This window comes from Papio anubis, chromosome 17, assembly GCF_008728515.1.
Source record: "Papio anubis isolate 15944 chromosome 17, Panubis1.0, whole genome shotgun sequence".
NCBI lineage: Eukaryota > Metazoa > Chordata > Mammalia > Primates > Cercopithecidae > Papio > Papio anubis.
The window spans coordinates 54,517,396-54,539,001 of NC_044992.1; the positions used below are offsets into that span (position 1 = coordinate 54,517,396).

General features: G+C 40.6%; 1 protein-coding gene across 11 annotated transcripts in view; it reads left to right on the forward strand.

The window, feature by feature from the left end:
* The window catches only part of LOC103878903 (EF-hand calcium-binding domain-containing protein 3), a 514,301-nt gene that overhangs the window by 447,276 nt on the left and 45,419 nt on the right, over positions 1-21,606 (forward strand). For all 11 annotated transcript variants that reach the window (XM_031657656.1, XM_031657654.1, XM_021929308.2 and 8 more), the window contains 6 exons: positions 386-490; positions 1,313-1,366; positions 2,347-2,451; positions 15,584-15,637; positions 16,878-16,982; positions 20,492-20,545. In XM_031657656.1, the coding sequence (XP_031513516.1) occupies positions 386-490; positions 1,313-1,366; positions 2,347-2,451; positions 15,584-15,637; positions 16,878-16,982; positions 20,492-20,545 (477 nt within the window). The remainder of the gene's footprint in view (positions 1-385; positions 491-1,312; positions 1,367-2,346; positions 2,452-15,583; positions 15,638-16,877; positions 16,983-20,491; positions 20,546-21,606) is intronic.

Here is a 21,606-nt window from a genome sequence, read left to right on the forward strand (position 1 = left end):
TTGTTTGTTTGTTTGTTTGTTTTCTGAAATGGAGTCTCACTCTTGTTACCTGGGCTGGAGTGCAGTGGCGTGATCTCGGCTCACTGCAACCTCCACCTCCCAGGTTCGAGTGGTTCTCCTGCCTCACCTTCCCAAGTAGCTGGAATTACAGGTGCCCACTACCACACCTGGCTAATTTTTGTATTTTTAGTAGAGACGGGGTTTCACCATGTTGGCCAGGCTGGTCTTGAACTCCTGACCTCAGGTGATCCACCCACTTCGGCCTCCCAGAGTGCTGGGATTACAGGCGTGAGCCACTGCGCCTGGCCGGTAATTTTTTTCATAATTTGAAATCATTATTCTCTTCCTAAAATTCTTGTATGTAACAATTCCCATCTTTCCAAAGGAGAAAAAGTTAATGTCAGTAATCTGGGGAATGAGCTGAGGAAAATGGGGCTCGTACTCACTGATGAGGAGCACAAGAAGCTGCTGAAAACTCTGCCAATTTGCAGTGAGTATTTACCACATCCTTTGAAGCTTGGATTTAGGGGCTTGTGTGTGAAAACTTCTTAAATTATACATGTATATGCCCAGTAAACCTCATTTAGAAAACACAGTTATCACACTAAAAGAAATCTTGGCCAGATGCGGTGGCTCATGCCTGTAATCCCAGCACTTTGGGAGGCTGAGGTGGGCAGATCAAGAGGTCAGGAGTTTGAGAACAGCCTGGCCAACATGGTGAAACCCTGTCTCTACTAAAAATACAAAAATTAGCCAGGCATGGTGGCACATGCCTATAATCCCAGCTACATGGGAGGCTGAGGCAGGAGAATTGCTTGAACCTGGGAGGTGGAGGTTGCAGTGAGCCAAGATTGTGCCACTGCACTCCAGCCTAGGTGACAGAGCAAGACTCCATCTCTAAAAAAAAAAAAGAGTCTGGTTGCCTGCTTTTGTTGCTTATATTTTAATACTGAAAGCTAGCAACATCTTTCACTGGGGTTGTCCCACCATCCAGGCTAAATTATCCTGTCGCCCTGGGAGCACTGCCTAATCTCATCATGACCAATGAGAAGGAAACCAGGGAAGAAAGAAAAGGAAGGAACAAGACAGAAACAGGGAAATACTGTATTTTATTGAATCAATGGATAGATTTATAACAGGGAAAGTGTTCTTTATTGTTGGGTTCATTCTTAAGTGTAACAGAGAAGAAACTTCCAAGCAAATTGGAAGAGGTTTTTTTCCCTGAAATTATGGATGTTGTGTTGTCTTTGTGCTGATTTTGTTAGTCTTCCTATCGTTTAACCTGTATTCTGAATTGTGTCTTATCTTACAGCTAATGGAAAGGTATATAAGAATAGATTGCTCAAAGGTGTGAAGGCCCTCAATGGTAAGTAGGAAGCATGGTGAAAAAGCAAGTTAAAAAATGCTTATGTTTGGTATTTTCTTTTAAATGTTCCAACTTCGCTTCCTGCCAATTTACTCATTCATTGTTAAGACATAACTTATCATTCTTCTTTGGATGAGTTGGCCTTTTGGGATATAAGTTAAAGCAAGTTAAAGCATCATATCACTATAGGAAGTAAGTTAGTTGTTGTTTCAACCATAAGTCATTAGACTTGCCTACTCCTCTCTATTGACCTCTCAGAGAAAACCAAAGCAGAGCCCACTGGATCAGTATTAAGAGAAATACCCTATCTTTCCATACTAACTCTGTGTAAGTAATTATTATTTCAATTGTGAATTAGAAAAAGATGTTTTAGAACACTAAAATAATACAAGAAAACTATGCAACTCTAACCACTTAAAAAAAAACTGATACAGTCTGGCGCAGTGGCTCATGCCTGTAATGTCAGCATTTTGGGAGACCAAGGCAGGCAGATCACTGAGGCCAGGAGTTTAACACCAGACTGTACAACATAGTGAGACCTCATCTCTACAAAAAATTTTAAAATTAGCTGGGCATGGTGACACATACCTATAGTCCTACCTACTTAGGAGGCTGAGGCAGAAGGATTGCTTGAGCCCAGGAGTTCAAGGCTGCAGTTCCATCCTGGGCTGCAGAGCAAAACCCTGTTTTTAAAAGAAAAAAAGAAATGTAAGTTCACCTGTCTTCCACAAATCCCCTCCCCATAAAGGTAAATACTGTTAACAATTCATCAGTTATGTTTGTCAATTCTTTCCAACTTTTAACTGACATATCTAAATCAAGGGAGATACACACACACACACACACACACACGTTAATAGTTTCTTTGTATTGTTGTATTTTACCATCTAGTTGGGGTTTCTGATGCATGACCATGATTAATATTTTTTACCCTTAAACAATAACACTCATATTCTTATTCCATGCCCTTCTTTCTTAAGGGCCAAGGGTCAAAATCAAAAAAGTGGAGACATTTTTGGAAAACATGGGAACTAAAATCAAGGATGAGGAACTTGAGGAACTCATGACCCAACTACCAACTGAGGGTGAGTATTACAAATATCTCTATGCTCTTCAGAGAAACATTAAGCCCTTCCATTAGAACTGCTGAAATTAGCCTTTTCAGCATCATAATGAAGTAAATGTAAAAACTTAGTTCTGAGTCATGATGAAACACTATCTTCAAAAATGCTTTTGAAAAGATATGTCAGGGATGCCACTTGAACCCTCAGTCATGCCTGGGAATGCCACACACTTAAGGATCTGAAAGAAAAAGGAATTGAAGAGAACATTTAAGAGAAAAATCAAGAAAGTCAAAAGTCAAATGATAAATTAGAAATGAATAGTTGCAAGCCAAAGAGCTAATATCCCTAAGGTAGCAAAAGCCCTTGTACATTGATAAGAAACATACTGATAATAGAAAAAATAGGCAGATATACAAATAGATAATTCATACAAGAGGAAATACAATGCAAATCCCCAAATAGCATATGAAAATATGTTTAACCTCACCAATAATCATGAAAATGCAAAATAAAACACAATGCAACACTATCTTCATTCATTGGACTGGCAAAACTTAACAAGATTGATAATATTTAGTTCTTATGAAAATATGAGGAAAGGGACTAACTGATAAATTTGGGGTGAGAGTTGCCATTGCTATATATACTTTTTGAAAAGTCACCTGACAGCGTCTAAGGGGGAAAAGTCTTCTCTTTTCCCTGGTGAATCTAGCATACGTTCCTCATGCAGTATACATTATTTCTTTGTGCTGGGTCCTGGTCCCTGTTTTGCCACAGACTTGCTGACAAATGATTTAACCCTACTTAATCTTAGTTCCTTCATATGTAAAATGGGGAGTTGAACTAAATGACGCTCTATGATTACTTTACTTCTTGCTCTGAAATTAGTATATATAATGCATGTAATGCAGTCTAGAATAGTCAGTAAATGTTAGTGATGATGGATGGTGGTGTGGTGGTGATGATGATGAGGAAGATAGAAAAGTTGTTAACGAGCAGAACAAAAGGAGAGGCGCTCCAAGATGGCTGAATAGGAAAAGCTCCAGTCTGCGCTCCCAGTGTGATCAATGCAGAAGATGGGTGATTTCTGCATTTCCACCTGAGGTACCTGTTTCATCTCATTGGGACTGGTTGGACAGTGGGTGCAGCCCACAGAGGGTGAGCTGAAGCAGGGCAGGGCATCACCTCACCTGGGAAGTGCAAGGGGTCGGGGGATTTCCCTTTCCTAGCCAAGGGAAGCTTTGACAGACTACCTGAAAAAACAGGACACTCCTGCCCAAATACTGCGCTTTTCCCAAGGTCTTAGCAACTGGCAAAGATATTCTCTCCCATGCCTGGCTCAGCAGGTCCCATGCCCATGGAGCCTTGCTCACTGCTAGCGCATCAGTCTGAGATCAAACTGCAAGGCAGCAGCCTGGATGGGGGAGGGGCGTCCACCATTGCTGAGAATTGAGTAGGCAGGGAAACTCTAACTGGGCAGAGCCCACCACAGCTCAACAAGGCCTACTGCCTCTAGACTCCACCTCTGTGGGCAGGGCATAGCTGAACAAAATGCAGCAGACAACTTCTGCAGACTTAAATGTCCCTGTCTGACAGCTCTAAAGAGAGCAGTCGTTCTCCCAGCATGGCGTTTGAGCTCTGAGAATGGACAGACTGCCTCCTCAAGTGGGTCCCTGACCCCTGTGTAGCCTAACTGGGAGACACCTCCCAGTAGCACCCAACAGACACCTCATATAGGCGGGTGCTCCTCTGGGATGAAGCTTCCAGAGGAAGGATCAGGCAGCAATATTTGCTGTTCTGCAATATTGGTTGTTCTGCAGCCTCCACTGGTGATACCCAGGCAAACAGGTTCTGGAGTGGACCTCCAGCAAATTCCAACAGACCTGCAGCTGAGGGGCCTGACTGATAGATGGAAAACTAACAAACAGAAAAGAATAGCATCAACATCAACAAAAAGGTCACCTACACCAAAACCCCATCTGTAGGTCCCCAACATCAAAGACCAAAGGTAGATAAAACCAAAAAGATGGGGAGAAGCCAGAGCAGAAAAGCTGAAAATTCTAAAAACCAGAGCACCTCTTTTCCTCCAAAGGATCGCAGCTCCTCGCCAGCAACGGAACAAACCTAGAAAGAGAATGACTTTGACAAATTGACAGAAGTAGACTTCAGAAGATCGGTAATAACCAATTTCTCCGAGCTAAAGGAGCATGTATGAACCCATCTCAAGGAAGCTAAAAGCCTTGAAAAAAGGTTAGACAAATGGCTAACTAGAATAAACAGTGTAGAGAAGACCTTAAATGACCTGATGGAGCTGAAAACCATGGCACAAGAACTTCGTGACTCATGCGCAAGCTTCAATAGGTGATTTGATCGAGTGGAAGAAAAGGTATCACTGATTCAAGATCAAATTAATGAAATAAAGTGAGAAGACAAGGTTAGAGAACAAAGAGTAAACAGAAATGAACAAAGCCTCCAAAAATATGGGACTATGTGAGTAGACCAAATCTACATTTGATTGGTGTACCTGAAAGTGACGGGAAGAATGGAAACAAGTTGGAAAACATCCTTGAAGATATTATCCAGAACTTCCCCAACCTAGCAAGACAGGCCAACATTCAAATTCAAGAAACACAGAGAACACCACAAAGATGCTCTTCGAGAAGAGCAACCCTAAGACACATAATTGTCAGATTCACCAAGGTGGAAATGAAAGAAAAAAATGCTAAGGGCAGCCAGGTAGAAAGGTCAAGTTACCCACCAAGGGAAGCCCATCAGACTAACAGCAGATCTCTCTGCAGAAACCCTACAAGCCAGAAGAGAGTGGGAGCCAATATTCAACATTTTTAAGGAAAAGAATTTTCAACCCAGAATTTCATATCCAGACAAACTAAGCTTCATAGGTGAAGGAGAAATAAAAGCCTTTACAGAAAAACAAATGCTGAGAGATTTTGTCACCACCAGGCCTGCCTTACAAGAGCTCCTGAAGGAGGCACTAAACATGGAAAGGAACAACCAGTACCAGCCACTGCAAAAACATGCCAAATTGTAAAGACCATTGATGCTAGGAAGAAACTGCATCAATTAACAGGCAAAATAACCAGCAAACATCATAATGACAGGATAAATTCACACATAACAATGCTAACCTTAAATGTAAATGGGTTAAATGCTCCAGTTAAAAGACACAGACTGGCAAATTGGATAAAGAGTCAAGACCCATCATAGTGCTATATTCACGACACCCATCTCACGTGCAAAGACACACATAGGCTCAAAATAAAGGTATGGAGGAAGATCTACCAAGCAAATGTAAAGCAAAAAAAGCAGGGGTTGCAATCCTAGTCTCTGATAAAACAGACTTTAAAAATCAAAAGAGACAAAGAAGGCCATTACATAATGGTAAAGGGATCAATTCAACAAGAAGAGCTAACTATCCTAAATATATATGCACCCAATACAGGAGCACCCAGATTCATAAAACAAGTCCTTAGAGACCTACAAAGACACTTAGACTCCCACACAATAATAATGGGAGACTGTAACACCTCACTGTCAATATTAGATCAGCGAGACAGAAGATTAACAAGGATATCCAGGACTTGAACTCAGCTCTGCACCAAACAGAACTAATAGACATCTACAGAACTCTCCACCCCAAATAAACAGAATATACATTCTTCTCAGCAACACATCACACTTGTTCTAAAACTGACCACATAATTGGAAGTAAAGCACTCCTCAGCAAATATTAAAAAAAAAAAAAACCAGAAATCACAACAAACTGTCTCTCAGATGATAGTGCAATCAAATTTGAACTCAGGATTCAGAAACTCACTTAAAACCGCACAACTACATGGAAACTGAACAACCTGCTCCTGAATGACTACTAGGTAAATGATGAAATGAAGACAGAAATAAAGATGTTCTTTCCAGCCAATGAAACAAAGACACAACATACTAGAATCTCTGGGACGCATTTAAAGCAGTGTGTAGAGGGAAATGGATAGCACTAAATGCCCACAAGTGAAAGCAGGAAAGATCTGAAGTCGACACCCTAACATCACAATTAAAAGAACTAGAGAAGCAAGAGCAAACAATTCAAAAGCTAGCAGAGGCAAGAAATAACTAAGATCAGAGCAGAACTGAAAGAGATAGAGATGCAAAAAAACCTTCAAAAAATCAATGAATCCAGGAGCTGGGTTTTTGAAAAGATCAACAAAATTGATAGACAGCTAGCAAGACTAATAAAAAAGAAAAGAGAGAAGTATCAAATAGATGCAATAAAAAAATAATAAAGGGGATATCACCACCAATCTCACAAAAATACAAACTACCATCAGAGAATACTATAAACACCTCTATGCAAATGAACTAGAAAATCTAGAAGAAATGGAGAAATTCCTGGACACATACACCCTCCCAAGACTAAACCAGGAAGAAGTTGAATCCCTGAATAGACCAATAACAGGCTCTGAAATTGAAGCAATAATTAAGAGCCTACCAACCCAAAAAAGCCCAAGACCAGATGGATTCACAGCCGAATTCTACCAGATGTACAAAGAGGAACCGGTACCATTCTTCTGAAACTATTCCAATCAATAGAAAAAGAGGGAATCCTCCCTAACTCACTTTATTAGGCCAACATCATCCTGATACCAAAGCCTGGCAGACACACAACAAAAAAAGAGCATTTTAGACCAATATCTCTGATGAACATCGATGCGAAAATCTTCAATAAAATACTGGCAAACTGAATTTAGCAGCACATCAAAAAGTTTATCCAACACAATCAAGTTGGCTTCATCCCTGGGATGCAAGGACGGTTCAACATATGCAAATGAATAAATGTAATCCATCACATAAACAGAACCAAAGACAAAAACCACATGTTTTCTCAATAGATAATTATGCCTTTGACAAAATTCAACAGCCCTTTGTGCTAAAATTCTCAATAAACTAGATATTGATGGAACATATCTCAAAATAATAAGAGCTATTTATGACAAACCCACAGTCAATATCATACTGAAGGGGCAAAAACTGAAAGCATTCCTTTGAAAACCAGCACAAGACAAGGATGCCCTCTCTCACCGCTCCTATTCAACATAGTGTTGGAAGTTCTGGCCGGGGCAATCAGGCAAGAGAAAGAAATAAAGGCTATTCAATAAGGAAATGAGGGAGTCAAATTGTCCCTGTTTGCAGATGACATGATTGTATATTTAGAAAACCCCATTGTCTCAGCCCAAAATCTCCTTAAGCTGATAAACAACTTCAGCAAAGTCTCAGGATACAAAATCAATGTGCAAAAATCACAAGCATTCTTATACACCAATAAGAGACTAACAGAGAGCCAAATCATGAGTGAACTCCCATTCACAATTGCTTCAAAGAGAATAAAATACCTAGGAATCCAACTTACAAGGGATGTGAAGGACCTCTTCAAGGAGAACTACAAACCACTGCTCCTCGAAATAAAAGAGGACACAAACAAATGGAAGAACATACCATGCTCATGGATAGGAAGAATCAGTATCATGAAAATGGTCATACTGCCCAAAGTAATTTATAGATTCAATGCCATCCTCATTAAGCTTCCCATGACTTTCGTCACAGAACTGGAAAAAGTTCATGTGGAACCAAAAAAGATCCCACATTGCCAAGATAATCCTAAGCCAAAAGAACAAAGCTGGAGGCATGATGCTACCTGGCTTCAAACTATACTACAAGGCTACAGTAGCCAAAACAGCATGGTTATGGTACAAAAACAGATATGTAGACCAATGGAACAGAACAGAGGCCTCAGAAATAACACCATATATCTACAACCATCTGATCTTTGACAAACCTGACAAAAATAAGAAATGGGTAAAGGATTCCCTATTTAATAAATGGTGCTGAGAAAACTGGCTAGCCATATATAGAAAGCTGAAACTGGATCCCTTCCTTACACCTTATACAAAAATTAATTCAAGATGGATTAGAGACTTAAATGTCAGACCGAAAACCATAAAAACCCTAGAAGAAAACCTAGCCAATACCATTCAGGACATAGGCATGGGCAAGGACTTCATAACTGAAACACCAAAAGCAATGGCAACAAAAGCCAAAATAGACAAATGGGATCTTATTAAACTAAAGAGCTTCTGTACAGCAAAAGAAACTACCATCAGAGTGAACAGGCAACCTACGGAATGGGAGAACATTTTTGCAATCTACCCATCTGACAAAGGGCTAATAAGAATCTACAAAGAACTTAAACAAATTTACAAGAAAAAAACAAACAACCCCATCAAAAAGTGGGCAAAGGATATGAACAGACACTTCTCAAAAGAAGACATCTATGCAGCCAACAGACACATGAAAAAATGCTCATCATCACTGGTCATCAGAGAAATGCAAATCAAAACCTCAATGAGATGCCATCTCATGCCAGTTAGAATGGCAATCATTAAAAATTCAGGAAACAACAGGTGCTGGAGAGGATGGGGAGAAATAGGAAGGCTCTTACATTGTTGGTGGGAGTGTAAATTAGTTCAACCATTGTGGAAGACAGTGTGGCGATTCCTTAAAGATCTAGAACTAGAAATACCATTTGACCCAGCAATCCCATTACTGGGTATATACCCAAAGGATTATAAATAATGCTACTATAAAGACACACGCACACATGTATTTATTGTGGCACTATTCACGATAGCAAAGATTTGGAACCAAGCCAAATGTCCATTATTGATAGACTGGATTAAGAAAATGTGGCACATATACACCATAGAATACTCTGCAGCCATAAAAAAGGATGACTTCATGTTCTTTGCAGGGACATGGATGAAGTTGGAAACTGTCATTCTCAGCAAACTGTCACAAGGACAGAAAACCAAACACCGCATGTTCTCACTCATAGGTGGAAATAAAACAATGAGAACATTTGGACACAGGGCAGGGAACATCACACACCAGGGCCTGTCAAGGGGTGGAGGGCTGGGGGAGGGATAGGATTTGGAGAAATACCTAATACAAATGATGAGTGGATGGGTACAGCAAACCAACATGGCACGTGTATACCTAGATATCAAACCTGCATATTGTGCACATGTACCCAGAGCTTAAAGTATAATAATAAGAAGAAAAGAACAGAATGAAGAAAGGAAACTCCATAATCTGTTAATCAGTTTTTCCTGTTATGAAAATATTTCCTAACAGAAAACATATTTGTTTATTAATTATTCCTTTTATATAAATAAATAAGACAATATGCAATTTAAAACATCCTATAAGAAATAGCACTGGGCTCACTGTCTTCCTTCTCTCCTACTCCTGCCCTTGTTCTTCAATATCTTTCATATAGATCAATGGCTTTTGACTTTGTGCCATGGACCCCTTTGAAAATCTGATGAATGGACCACTTCTGAGTATAATGTTTTAAAATGTATAAAATATAATAATAGGATTACAAAGAAGCTAATTATATTAAAATATAATTTATCACAGCATTAAAATATAAATTATTCGTATTTATTAAAACATTTAACACTTTCCAGTAGTGGTTCAATTTTTTTTTTTTTTTTTAAAGATAGAGTCTTGCCCTGTCACCCAGGCTGGAGTGCAATGGCACAATCTTGACTCAGGGCAATCACCACCTCCCGGGTTCAAACAATTCTCCTGCCTCAGCCCCCCTAGTATCTGGGATTACAGGTGCACGCCACCATGCCCAGCTAATTTTGTATTTTTAGTAGAGATGGGATTTCACCATGTTGTCCAAGCTGGCCTTGAACTCCTGACCTCAGGTGATCCACCTGCCTCAGCCTCCCAAAGTGCTGGGATTACAGATAGTTAAAATTATTTTTATAATATTAAAGTAATGATGAGGGCCAGGTGTGGTGGCTCACACCTGTAATCCTAGCACTTTGGGAGACTGAGGAGAGCAGATCATTTGAGGACAGGAGTTTGAGACCAGCTTGGCCAACATGGTGAAACACCGTCTCTACCAAAAATACAAAAAAAAATTAGCTGGGCGTGGTGGTGCATACCTGTAATCCCAGCTACTAGGGAGGCTGAGGCAGGAGAATTGTCTGAACCCAGGAGACAGAGGTTGCAGTGAGCCAAAATCACACCACTGCACTCCATCTCAAAAAAATAAAATAAATAAAAAATTAATAATGAGCATAAGCAACATTTCAACATATTTGGAACAACTATATTATGATTTGAAAATGTCAGTGATTTCTATTAGTGACAAAGTCACAACTTTTGCAACTATTCTAACGGTTTATTGCCTACATTAATAATTGAAGAAAATAGTAAATTTAAATTAATGGTTAGTGAAAAGAAAGACACACTTTTGGCCAAGCATTGTGGCTCACACCTGTAATCCCAACACTTTGGGAGGCCAAGGTGGGAGGATCGCTTGAGGCCAAGAGTTCAATATCAGCCCAGGCAACATAGCAAGACCCTATCTCTATTTTGGAACATAAAATTAAATTAAATTAAATGTTAAAAAGGCCAGCGCAGTGGCTCATACCTGTAATCCCAGCACTTTGGGAGGCCGAGGCGGGCAGATCACGAGGTCAGGAGATCAAGACCATCCTGGCTAACACAGTGAAACCCCGTCTCTACTAAAAGAATACAAAAAATCAGCCGGGCGTGGTGGTAGACGCCTGTAGTCCCAGCTACTCGGGAGGCTGAGGCAGGAGAATGGCGTGAACCTGGGAGGCAGAGCTTGCAGTGAGCTGAGATTGCGCCACTGCACTCCAGCCTGGGTGACAGAGCAAGACTTCATCTCAAAAAAGAAAAAAAAAAAAGAAAGTATTTTTTTCCCATTCCAGCTCAAGACCTCCCTGAATTCTGGCAATACAGAGTCAATAGACCCAGGTTAAAAACTCCTGATACACGTCATCCATCCAATACTCTGACCTCTTGTTCCTTTATATCTTTAACTTCAGTCATTTTTTCCTCCCTTCCATCCTGATTACTGCTCACATAGTAATGACCTGGAACTTGCCCTTCCCTAATACTTCATTACCTCCAAAATCTGTTTCATAGACGCACTCTCTAATCTTTTTCCTTCCAGTTCATTTACTGTGCAGACATTTTTGCCATAACACCACATAGGAATTCCTGAAAAACCTCCTGTTCTGTAAAATTACCCACTAAAGTAATGGAGCTTATGGAGAAAATTCTGGAAGCACACTCAAAATCTATGCCAGCTTGTAACCAGAACACTACCAAAAGCACAAGGAAACTTGTACCGCCCAGGCAAATAGCACAGAACAGCTATAAGATATTTAAAAACGGGCCAGGCACAGTGGCTTATGCCTGCAATCCCAGCACTTAGGGAGGCCAAAGTGGGTGGATCACAAGATCAGGAGTTCAAGACCAGCCTGGTCAAGATGGTGAAACCCTGTCTTTACTAAAAATACAACAGATTGGCCGGGCGTGGTGGCAGGCACCTATACCCTTAGCTACTCAGGAGGCTGAGGTAAGAGAATCGCTTGAACCCAGGAGGCAGTGAGAGGTTGCAGTGAGTCAAGATCACACGACTGCACTCCAGCCTGGGCAACAGAGCAAGACTCCATCTCAAAAAAAAAAAAAAAAAAATTAAAAATGCGTACACACACACACACATCCCAAAAAAGGAGTTAAAGAGCTGGCTTGCCATTCTGAAATAGTGTTGGTGGAAGTAGAGCTCTCAGCCAGTGAAGCTGGTTCCCTGTCCTGCATCATAGGCACTAATTTTTTAATTTTATTAAAATATGGAACAGAAAAGGCTCCAGCTGTAGCCCCAACCTAAGATTTTTTTCTTGCTTGCTGAAGAAAAGGATTCCTTTCTTATTTAGGAAAAATTACATATGAACCAACACACTGTTCACATTACTGTAACATTATTCCACTTACCAATTGAATATGATGAAACAGTGCTACTGAATCATGTGTTGTACCAGAACAGAGTATAGAACTCCATCTCCAGCTATTCCAGCCATGTGGAGACCTTCATGCCTTCGACCCTACTTTTCTTTTATTATTCAACAACCCCACCACCACCATCTCTTAATTTTCTTCCTTCCTTAAATTAGATTCACTGCCTCAACATCATGTAAGCTTACAAACTCTCTGAACTTCAAATTTCCTTGGCAAAATCTTGGCCATTTTTTACTCCATGATTACCCCTGAACAGCTTAACATTGCTGGAGAAGATCACAAAGCCATACTAATAGAACTCATTTCACGTAATGGGCAGAAACTTCAAGTTAGCCCTTAACACTGCCAAAAAAGTTCCCACTATGTTTTCCAAGTAACTTCACTTTCTCACTCTCAGAGACAATTTCACACCTTCTCTGTCCAAATTTCCAGTATCTCCTCACTTCAACTCTCAGCTAATGATCTCACTTCAAACTTCATAGAGACAATAGATGCAGTTAGAGAAGAAAGACCTCATTTCCTACCTCCATTTCTATGAACCTACATATACCTATGCCCACATGCCCTGCCTTTTGTCTTGCTATAAAGGGGAAAGAATGCTCCTTTCATGGGCCAGCCTTTCTACTTGCACCCTGGATCCTGTTTCCTCTTGCCTTCTCAAAAACTTACCTCCTGCAATATTTCCCCTTTCCTGCATCATCAGTTTCTTCCTCTCTGAAGTATCTCTATCTATATTTCTCTTGACATGCAGCTATGCTTTTCTCTCACACTTGCTCCTTACTAGCTACCACATCATCTCCTGGTTCCTCTGCACAGCAGAGTTGCCTCAAAAAGTTGTCGTTACTCATTGTTTCCATATCCTCACCTCCCATTCACACTTCAGCATTCTCCAGTTAGGTATTTATCTCCACGATGGCACCAAATGAGTTCTCAACAAGACTGTCAATAATATACTTCTTGCCAAGGCTCACAGTCAATTCTTTGTTCTTATTTTACTTGACATCTTAGCAGCATTTGACATAAGTGGCCACCCCCTTTTTATTAAAATACATTTTTCAACCAGGCACGGTGGCTCATTCCTGTAATCCCAGCGCTTTGGGAGGCTGAGTCAGGTGGATCGCTTGAGCCCAGGAGTTTGAGACGAGCCTAAGCAACATGGTGAAATCCTGTCTCTACAAAAAAATAAAATAACTATCCAGCTGTGGTGGCACGTGCCTGTAGTCCCAGCTACTCGGGAGGCTGAGGCAGGGGGATCACGTGAGCCCAGGAGATGGAGGCTGCAATGCACTGTGATTGTGTGCCACTTCACTCCAGCCTGGGTGACAGAGCAAGACCCTGTCTGAAAAAAAAGAAAAAGAAATGTGTTTTTCTCTAGGCTTTTAAAGCCCCATACTCACCTGGTTTTCTTCTTCGCTCACTGACATTTTCTTCTCAGTTTTCTTTTTGACTGTTCCTCCCCTCTTGCAAGATTGCAAGGTCTCTAAATAATGAAGTTACCCAGGGTTAGACCCTTGGCTGTCTTTTTATCTACACTCTCCTCTTAGGAGATTGCATTCAGTCTCATTGGGTCAGATACCTTCTCTAAGCTGGTAGAGTAAATTTGTATCTCTAGCTCAATTTCTCTAAGTCAGCAATAGCATATTGAATGAGTTATTTGATATCTCCACTTGGATTTCTAAAAGTCATCACCAATTTAATGGAATTCTTGGTTAATTCTCCTAAAATTTCTTAAGTCCTCCCCAACTCAGTAAAGGCATCCCATCCACCCTGTTGATTGGGGAAGGTAGACTAAGTTTCATCTTTGATTTCTCCTTCCTTCCTATCCCACATTTAAATCTAGGTTCATCAACACCTGTGAAAAGAAGGGAAAACAAAATTTTGAAAAAGAAACTAGGTTAAAATGAAAAATACGTCCTGAATCCATCACTTGTCACCATCTCCACTACTGCAAGCACAGCCCAAGCCACTGTCATCTCTTTACTGGGCCACTGAAACAGGCTCCTGTCTGGTCTCCATTCCTCCAGTTTCCTTATGCTATCCACACCAGCCAGAGTGATCTTTTGAAAGCTGAAATCAGGTCAAGTTACTCCAGTTTTCCGAGGCCTCCAATGACATTCCATTGCAACCAAAGTAAAATCCAGACTTTATCATCATGCCCTACAAGGCCCTGCATGGTTTGGCCCCTGTCACACTGTCCTTCTGTCTCTTGATCATGGCAAATTCATTCCCACCTTAGGACTATTGGACACACTGCTCTTCTACTCGGAATGCTCTTCCCTCAATTCTTCACATTTCTCATCATTCAGGCTTCAACCCAAATAAACCCTCCTCTGAGAGGCCTTCCCTGACCTCCCTGTCTAAATCAATTCCATCCTCTATAACTCCTTATTATGTTGCCCTATTTTATTTTTGATAGCATCTTAACAGTACATCAAATTATCCTTTTTGTTTATATGTTTATTATCTGTCTCTCTCACTACATTGTACACTCCTTAAGAGCCAGAACTCTGTCACCTTGCCTACTTTTGTATCCCCAAAGCCTATTCAAGTGCCTGGCACATAGAAGTTGATACATAAATAGCTGTTGATTAATTGACTGAATAAAAGTACATAGGGTCAGAGTTGTTTATCCTCTCCCTATGCTTAACTGTAACCAATCACTTCTTAATTTAGACCACTCTGGTGGTCTTTAAAGCAAAGAAAAACCAAAAATTCGATAGATTTGTTACAATTAAAGCTTTCTTTGTTTCTAAGGTAACACTGTTATCTCTGAGGATAAGTCCATAAAATTCTACGGAAAAATTTAAAGATTAGTAAATTCTGGCTGGGCATGGTAGCTCATACCTGTAATCCTAGCACTTTGGGAAGCCAAAGCAGGTGGATCACTTGAGGTCATGAGTTCAAGACCAGCCTGCCATCATGGTGAAACCCCATCTCTACTAAAAATACAAAAAATTAGTTGGGCATTGTGGCATGCACCTATAATCCCAGCTACTTGGGAGGCTAAGGCAGGAGAATCACTTGAACCCGGGAGGCAGAGGTTGCAGTGAGCCAGGATCATACCACTGCACTCTAGCCTAGGCAACAGAGTGAGACTCCACCTCAAAAAAATAAAAAAGAAAAAGATTACTGAATTATTTTGATCTTCATAACTTCAGAACTTCGTACAGCATAAATGTTGAGGGTCTCAGTAACATCAGTTCATCTGACTCTGAGGTATACTTCCCTTGCCTTACAGGTGAGACAGCAGTTGACCTGAATGACTTAATGGATGCTGTCAGTTACATCAAGGGTGAGTTGCAAGCTATAATGGAAAGATGTTATAAGTAACATCTTAATATTTGCAATTAATGTTGGAGAAGAATATTTTCCATTCACACGTGTTCAGATTTTTTCATATAACATATGCTCCATTTTTGTGGATGCTGCTGAAGTTGAGTAAACAATAACTAATCTGTATTTATATATCAGTGCCCATACTAGTCTCCAAAATTTTCCCCAAAAGAGTTCTTCAAAGTAGTAATAGATATCAAGAGCCACAGAACTATTCATACCCTTTTCCCCACTAACCCCACTCTTAGATATTTATCCTTTAGAAATAGTGTCTTATTGCCGGGCACGGTGGCTCAAGCTTATAATCCCAGCACTTTGGGAGGCCGAGACAGGCAGATCACGAGGTCAGGAGATCGAGACCATCCTGACTAACACGGTGAAACCCCGTCTCTACTAAAAAATACAAAAAAACTAGCTGGGCGAGGTGGCAGGCACCTGTAGTCCCAGCTACTCGGGAGGCTGAGCCAGGAGAATGGCGTGAACCCGGGAGGCAGAGCTTGCAGTGAGCTGAGATCCAGCCACTGCACTCCAGCCTGGGTGACAGAGCGAGACTCCATCTCAAAAAAAAAAAAAGAAATAGTGTTTCATTGAATAAAATGAAAAAATTTCTGCCTAAGGACTTTCATTCGTATAATATTGAGAAAATTGAAACTGATTAGAAATAACTAACCATATGAGAATTACTACATAAACCATGGTATGTCAGTTTAATGGGATAACATGTTAAAATGCTAACTGTAAAGATTATATGGCAACTTGGAAACATGTTTATGAAGGAATAATTTTAGGTTGAAAAAGCAAAATATGGAATTGTACATAATTAGATTTCCACATTGTAAAAGTACAGTCTTATTGCCAAGACCAAAATGGAATATCAAAAACTAAAAATGGTTCCTGTGTTAGAGTGATGGAATTCTCTCTTTCCCCTGTTACATTAATCTGTAATGTTGTTACATAAAACTAAGTCTCTATATGTATTTTAATTTGTTGTGGATTTTGCAACAACCCACCAGTCAATTCCTAACCCCTGGTTACTTTCTTCTTTGTAGCCACTTTCTGATTTTTTCAATCAGAATTAAAGATTTTTGTTTCTGACTCTTGTATTCTGAATGATAATGTATATAAGCACAGATAGTGTTCTTTGTCCTTTGCAAATAATTCTGTAATATTTCTACAATTCATTTCTCACCCTTTCTAAGGTGAGGTGATTGATGTCCAGAACTTAGACAACTTTCTAGTAAGCGAAGGGATTGAGCTCACGGAAGAAGAAATGAAGGAATTGATGCCTCATTTGAAATTTAATGGTGAGGTGTTTGTTTTATAATTACGTTGCCTTTTTAGAAGTGTATTTTTGGGCTGGGCATGATAACTCACACCTGTGATCCCAGCACTTTGAGAAGCCGAGGCACGTGGATCACCTCAGGTCAGGAGTTCGAGACCAGCCTGACCAATACAGTGAAACCTCATCTCTACTAAAAATACAAAAAATTAACTGGGTGTGGTGGCAGGCATCTGTAATCCCAGCTACTCAGGAGGTTGAGGCAAGAGAATTGCTTGAACCCAGGATGGGGAGGTTGCAGTCAGCTGAGATTGTGCCATTGCACTCCAGCCTGAGCAACAAGAGCAAAACTCCATCTCAAAAAAAAAAAACAAAAAGAAGTGTATTTTTGTTGTCCTGTACATAACATCCTCAGAAATTATCCTTATCTTTGTAACACCTAGAACATAGCTTCCCAAACTTAAATGTGCATATGAATCACTTGGTCATCTTGTTAAAATGCAGATTTGGGGGCCAGACATGGTGGCTCACACCTATACTTCCAGTGCTTTGGAAGGCTGAGGCAGGAGGATCTCTTGAGGCCAAAAGCTCAATATCAGTCTGGGCAACAGACTGAAACCCTGTCTCTACAAAAAAAAATTTAAAAATTAGCCAGGTGTGATGGCACATGCCTATAGTCCTAGCTAATTGGGAGGCTGAGGCAGAACAATCACTTGAGCCCAGGAGTTCGAGATTGCAATGAGCTATGATTGCATCACTGCATTCCAGCCTGGGCAACAGGGCAAGACCCTGGCTCCTTAAAAAAAGAAAAAAAGAAGAAAAAAAGCAGATCTCCGTTCAAGAATTGGGTAGAGCCTGAGATTCTGCATTTCTAACAAACTCTCAGATGATGCCAACGATGCTGGTGCACAAGCCACCTTTTGCCTATCAAAGACCTATCCTGGACTCAAGTGATCGTCACGCCATGAAGAAAAGACATGATATGTTAAGATTGTGCCGACTTGCTGGGCGTGGTGGCTTACGCCTGTAATCCCAGCACTTTGGGAGGCTGAGGCGGGTAGATCACCTGAGGCCAGGAGTTCGAGACCAGCCTGACCAACATGGTGAAACCCCGTCTCTACTAAAAATTTAAAAATTAGCCGGGCATGGTGGCACATGCCTGTAATCCCAGCTACTCAGGAGGCTGAGGCAGGAGACTCTCTTGAACCCGGGAGGCGGAGGTTGCAGTGAGCCAAGATCGCACCTGTGCACTCCAGCCTAGTGACAGAGTGAGACTCCGTCTCCAAAAAAAAAAGATTGTGCCTGACTTTCATTTCTTAAATCACAAATACAACCAATATGCTAAGTTGTGCCTGAGGGTATGATTCCATCCTGAAAAATAAGGAAAAATATTACAGCAAGTAAAACTAGAAAACAAAAATGAGTATTAGGAAGAGATACACAGGGGAAGGAAGGGGAATTTGGGGTTGGTTGATTTGTTTATTGAAATTTTATTATTGTTTATTGAGTCTATTTACATGGCTTACTCACTGGCCCTTGCGCTATATAAATACTTTTTTATTTCTACCACTTCTTTTTTGTTCTGATACCCCAAAAAAAGATGTTCTAAGTGCATCAGAGGATAGCATTTCTTACTATAATGCTTCAGTGATGTTGTCAGAGAGTTTCTATTCAGCTCTGGCCTTGAATTTAAAAGAGTATATTGATTTGTTCAACCAGCAAATACTTATTGGTCACTGAATATGTCAGGCCCTATACTAGGTACTAGGAATACAAGGATGAAGAAAGGAGACATACTTCATTTTCTCTATGAAGCCCATCTGAAAGTAGGAGATGAGACACTGAATCATTAGGTTTCTCAAATCATGGTTTTATAGCAATAAATTTGAACCTATCCATTGCAAACATATCTCCATGTTCTGTTCTCTCTAGGTTTTCATTTCTTCCTTTTAGCCTATGTTTTCTTCCTCTCTTTTCTTCAGTTGAAGAGATTTTGTTTTTTGTTTTTGGGACAGGGTCTGGCTCTATCACCCAGGCTGAAGTGCAGTGGCATGATATCAGCTCCTGGGCTCAACCTTGCAACCTCTGTCTCCTGGGTTCAAGCTGTCCTCCTACCTCAGCCTCCCAAGAAGCTGAGACTACAGGCACACAACACCACGCCCAGCTAATTTTTGTATTTTTTGTAGAGACGGGGTGCCACCATGTTGCCCAGGCTGGTCTCCAACTCCTGGGCTCAAGTGATACACCTGCCTCAGCCTCCCAAAGTGCTGGAATTACAGGCATGAGCTACCGCGCCCGGCCAGTTGAAGAGATTCTTTACAACCCTTCTAAATCCACTACTCTTGACCTCATCTAGTCTCTCTTCAAAAATTACTCCTTAAATAATTCCTTGCCAACATATTCAGTTTCATTTATCTCTCTGTATCCTGCCTCTAAAAAGGCAGATTGCCTTCAGATCAATCTTTACATAACAGTGATCAAAAGCCTTCATGACTCCTTGCTATGTTCCCAAAAAAGTCCAAACAAAACCCACTGCAACATAGCCCTCATGTACTTCTCAGCTTTCTCCTCTACTACTTCCAACATGTCATGCTCCAAACCAACTGAACTACCCACAGTTCCCTCAAAATACCTTATTCCTTCTTACTTTTGTCCCTTTGATTAATACAATTTTCTAAAGCACAGAAAAGATGAACTGCTTTTTAAAAAGTAGAGATAGGGCCAGGCACAGTGGCTCAACTGTATCCCAGAACTTTGGGAGGCTGAAGTGGGTGGATTGCTTGAGACCAGGAGTTTGAGACCAGCCTGGCCAACGTGGCAAAACCCCATCTCACTAAAAATAAAAAAATTAGCTGGGCATGATGGCACATGCCTGTGATCCCAGCTACTTGGGAGTCTGAGGCATGAGAATCACTTTAACCCAGGAGGCAGAGGTTGCACTGAGCCAAGATCGTGCCACTGCACTCCAGCCTGGGTGACAGAGTGAGACCCTGCCTCAAAAAAAAAAAAAAAGTAGAAATAGATGTCTCTTTCAAAGACTCATCCTTGCCAGGCACGGTGGCTCACACCTGTTATCCCAACACTTTGGGAGGCCAAGGTGTGACGATCACTTGAGTCCAGGAGTTCAAGACCAGCCTGGGCAACATAGGGAGACCCCCATCTCTACCAAAAAAAAAAAAAAAAAATGTTTAATGAGCTGGGTGTGGTGGCACACACCTGCAGTCCCAGCTGCTCGGGAGGCTGAGGTGGGAGGATCGCTTGAGCCAGGGAGGTCAAGGTTGCAATGAGCCATAATCACGCCACTGCACTCCAGCCTGAAGGACAGAGCCAGACAGAGCCAAAACGTAAGTTCATCTTTTTTTCCCATCATATTCACCTGACAGAAAAATGAATCCAAATTCCAAAGCAAACCAATGTCTCTAGTTCTTCTAACTCATGGAAGAATTTCAGCCTACTATGTTTTTTTTAATAATTTCACAACTTTTATGAATTTTTATGTGACTGCCTCTGTATCTAAACCAAAATGTTTTACAGGAAATGGAAAGATTAATGTTAAGTCAATAATGGAGGGCCTGAAGAAGTTTAAACGTAAGTGAAAATTTATGATACGATATAAAATTGTAATCTGATGCTATATGTGTATTTTTATCTGTGTTTTCTTGGTTATAAAAGTAATATGTGTTCATTATAGAAAATTTCTATATTTAGCAAACGACAAGATGAAAAAAGGAAATTTTAATAATTCTTAATTCTGTCCTCCAATGATAATCCATACTTTTATCACCACAAATTTTTTCCTTATGCGTACATAATTTCTGTGCATTTTTATCCATGTCCAATATATTTACATTCCATTTGCTTACTCATATTAAAATCTTACTTGTTTATAAATATAGCTAAGCTGGGCACGGTGGCTCATGCTTGTAATCCCAGCACTTTGGGAGGCCAAGGCAGGCGGGTCACCTGAGGTCAGGAGTTCAAGACCAGCCTGACTAACATGGTGAAACCTCATTTCTACTAAAAATACAAAAATTAACCAGGTGTCATGTTGTGCGCCTGTAGTCCCAACTACTTGGGAGGCTGAGGCAGGAGAATCGCTTGAACCTGGAAGGCGGAGGTTGCAGTGAGCCGAGATTATGCCATTACACTCCAGCCTGGGTGACAGAGAGAGACTCTATCTCAAAAAATAAATAAATAAATATAGCTAATAATCTAAAGTTCCTTTCTGGATGCCTCTGAAATTTAATACATAATCTCAGTACTTTTTGCTTGTAGGCCCCTTATATTTAATTATTTCTAAAATAATTTTCTTATTGTGAAAATGTCGTGTTCCATGCTTACACAGAAAAGAATGAATGGGAGATTTGAACATTATGCTGTGAAATTGATCAACAGAGGCAAGGTAAAACTTGTCTCTGCCCTCTTCCCACACACGTACAACCTCAATTTTGAATTCATTTTTAAGTAATTTTGGTTTGTTCTCTGCATCTACATTCCTAACAAGTGTGACAAAAAAGAAATTTGCTGTGTCTCTGCAAGCCTGACTGTGTTTCAAAAAAGGAGGATGTTGCAGGGCATGGTGGCTCACTTCTGTAATGCCAGCACTTTGGGAGGCCAAGACAGGCAGATTGCTTGAGGCCAGGAGTTGG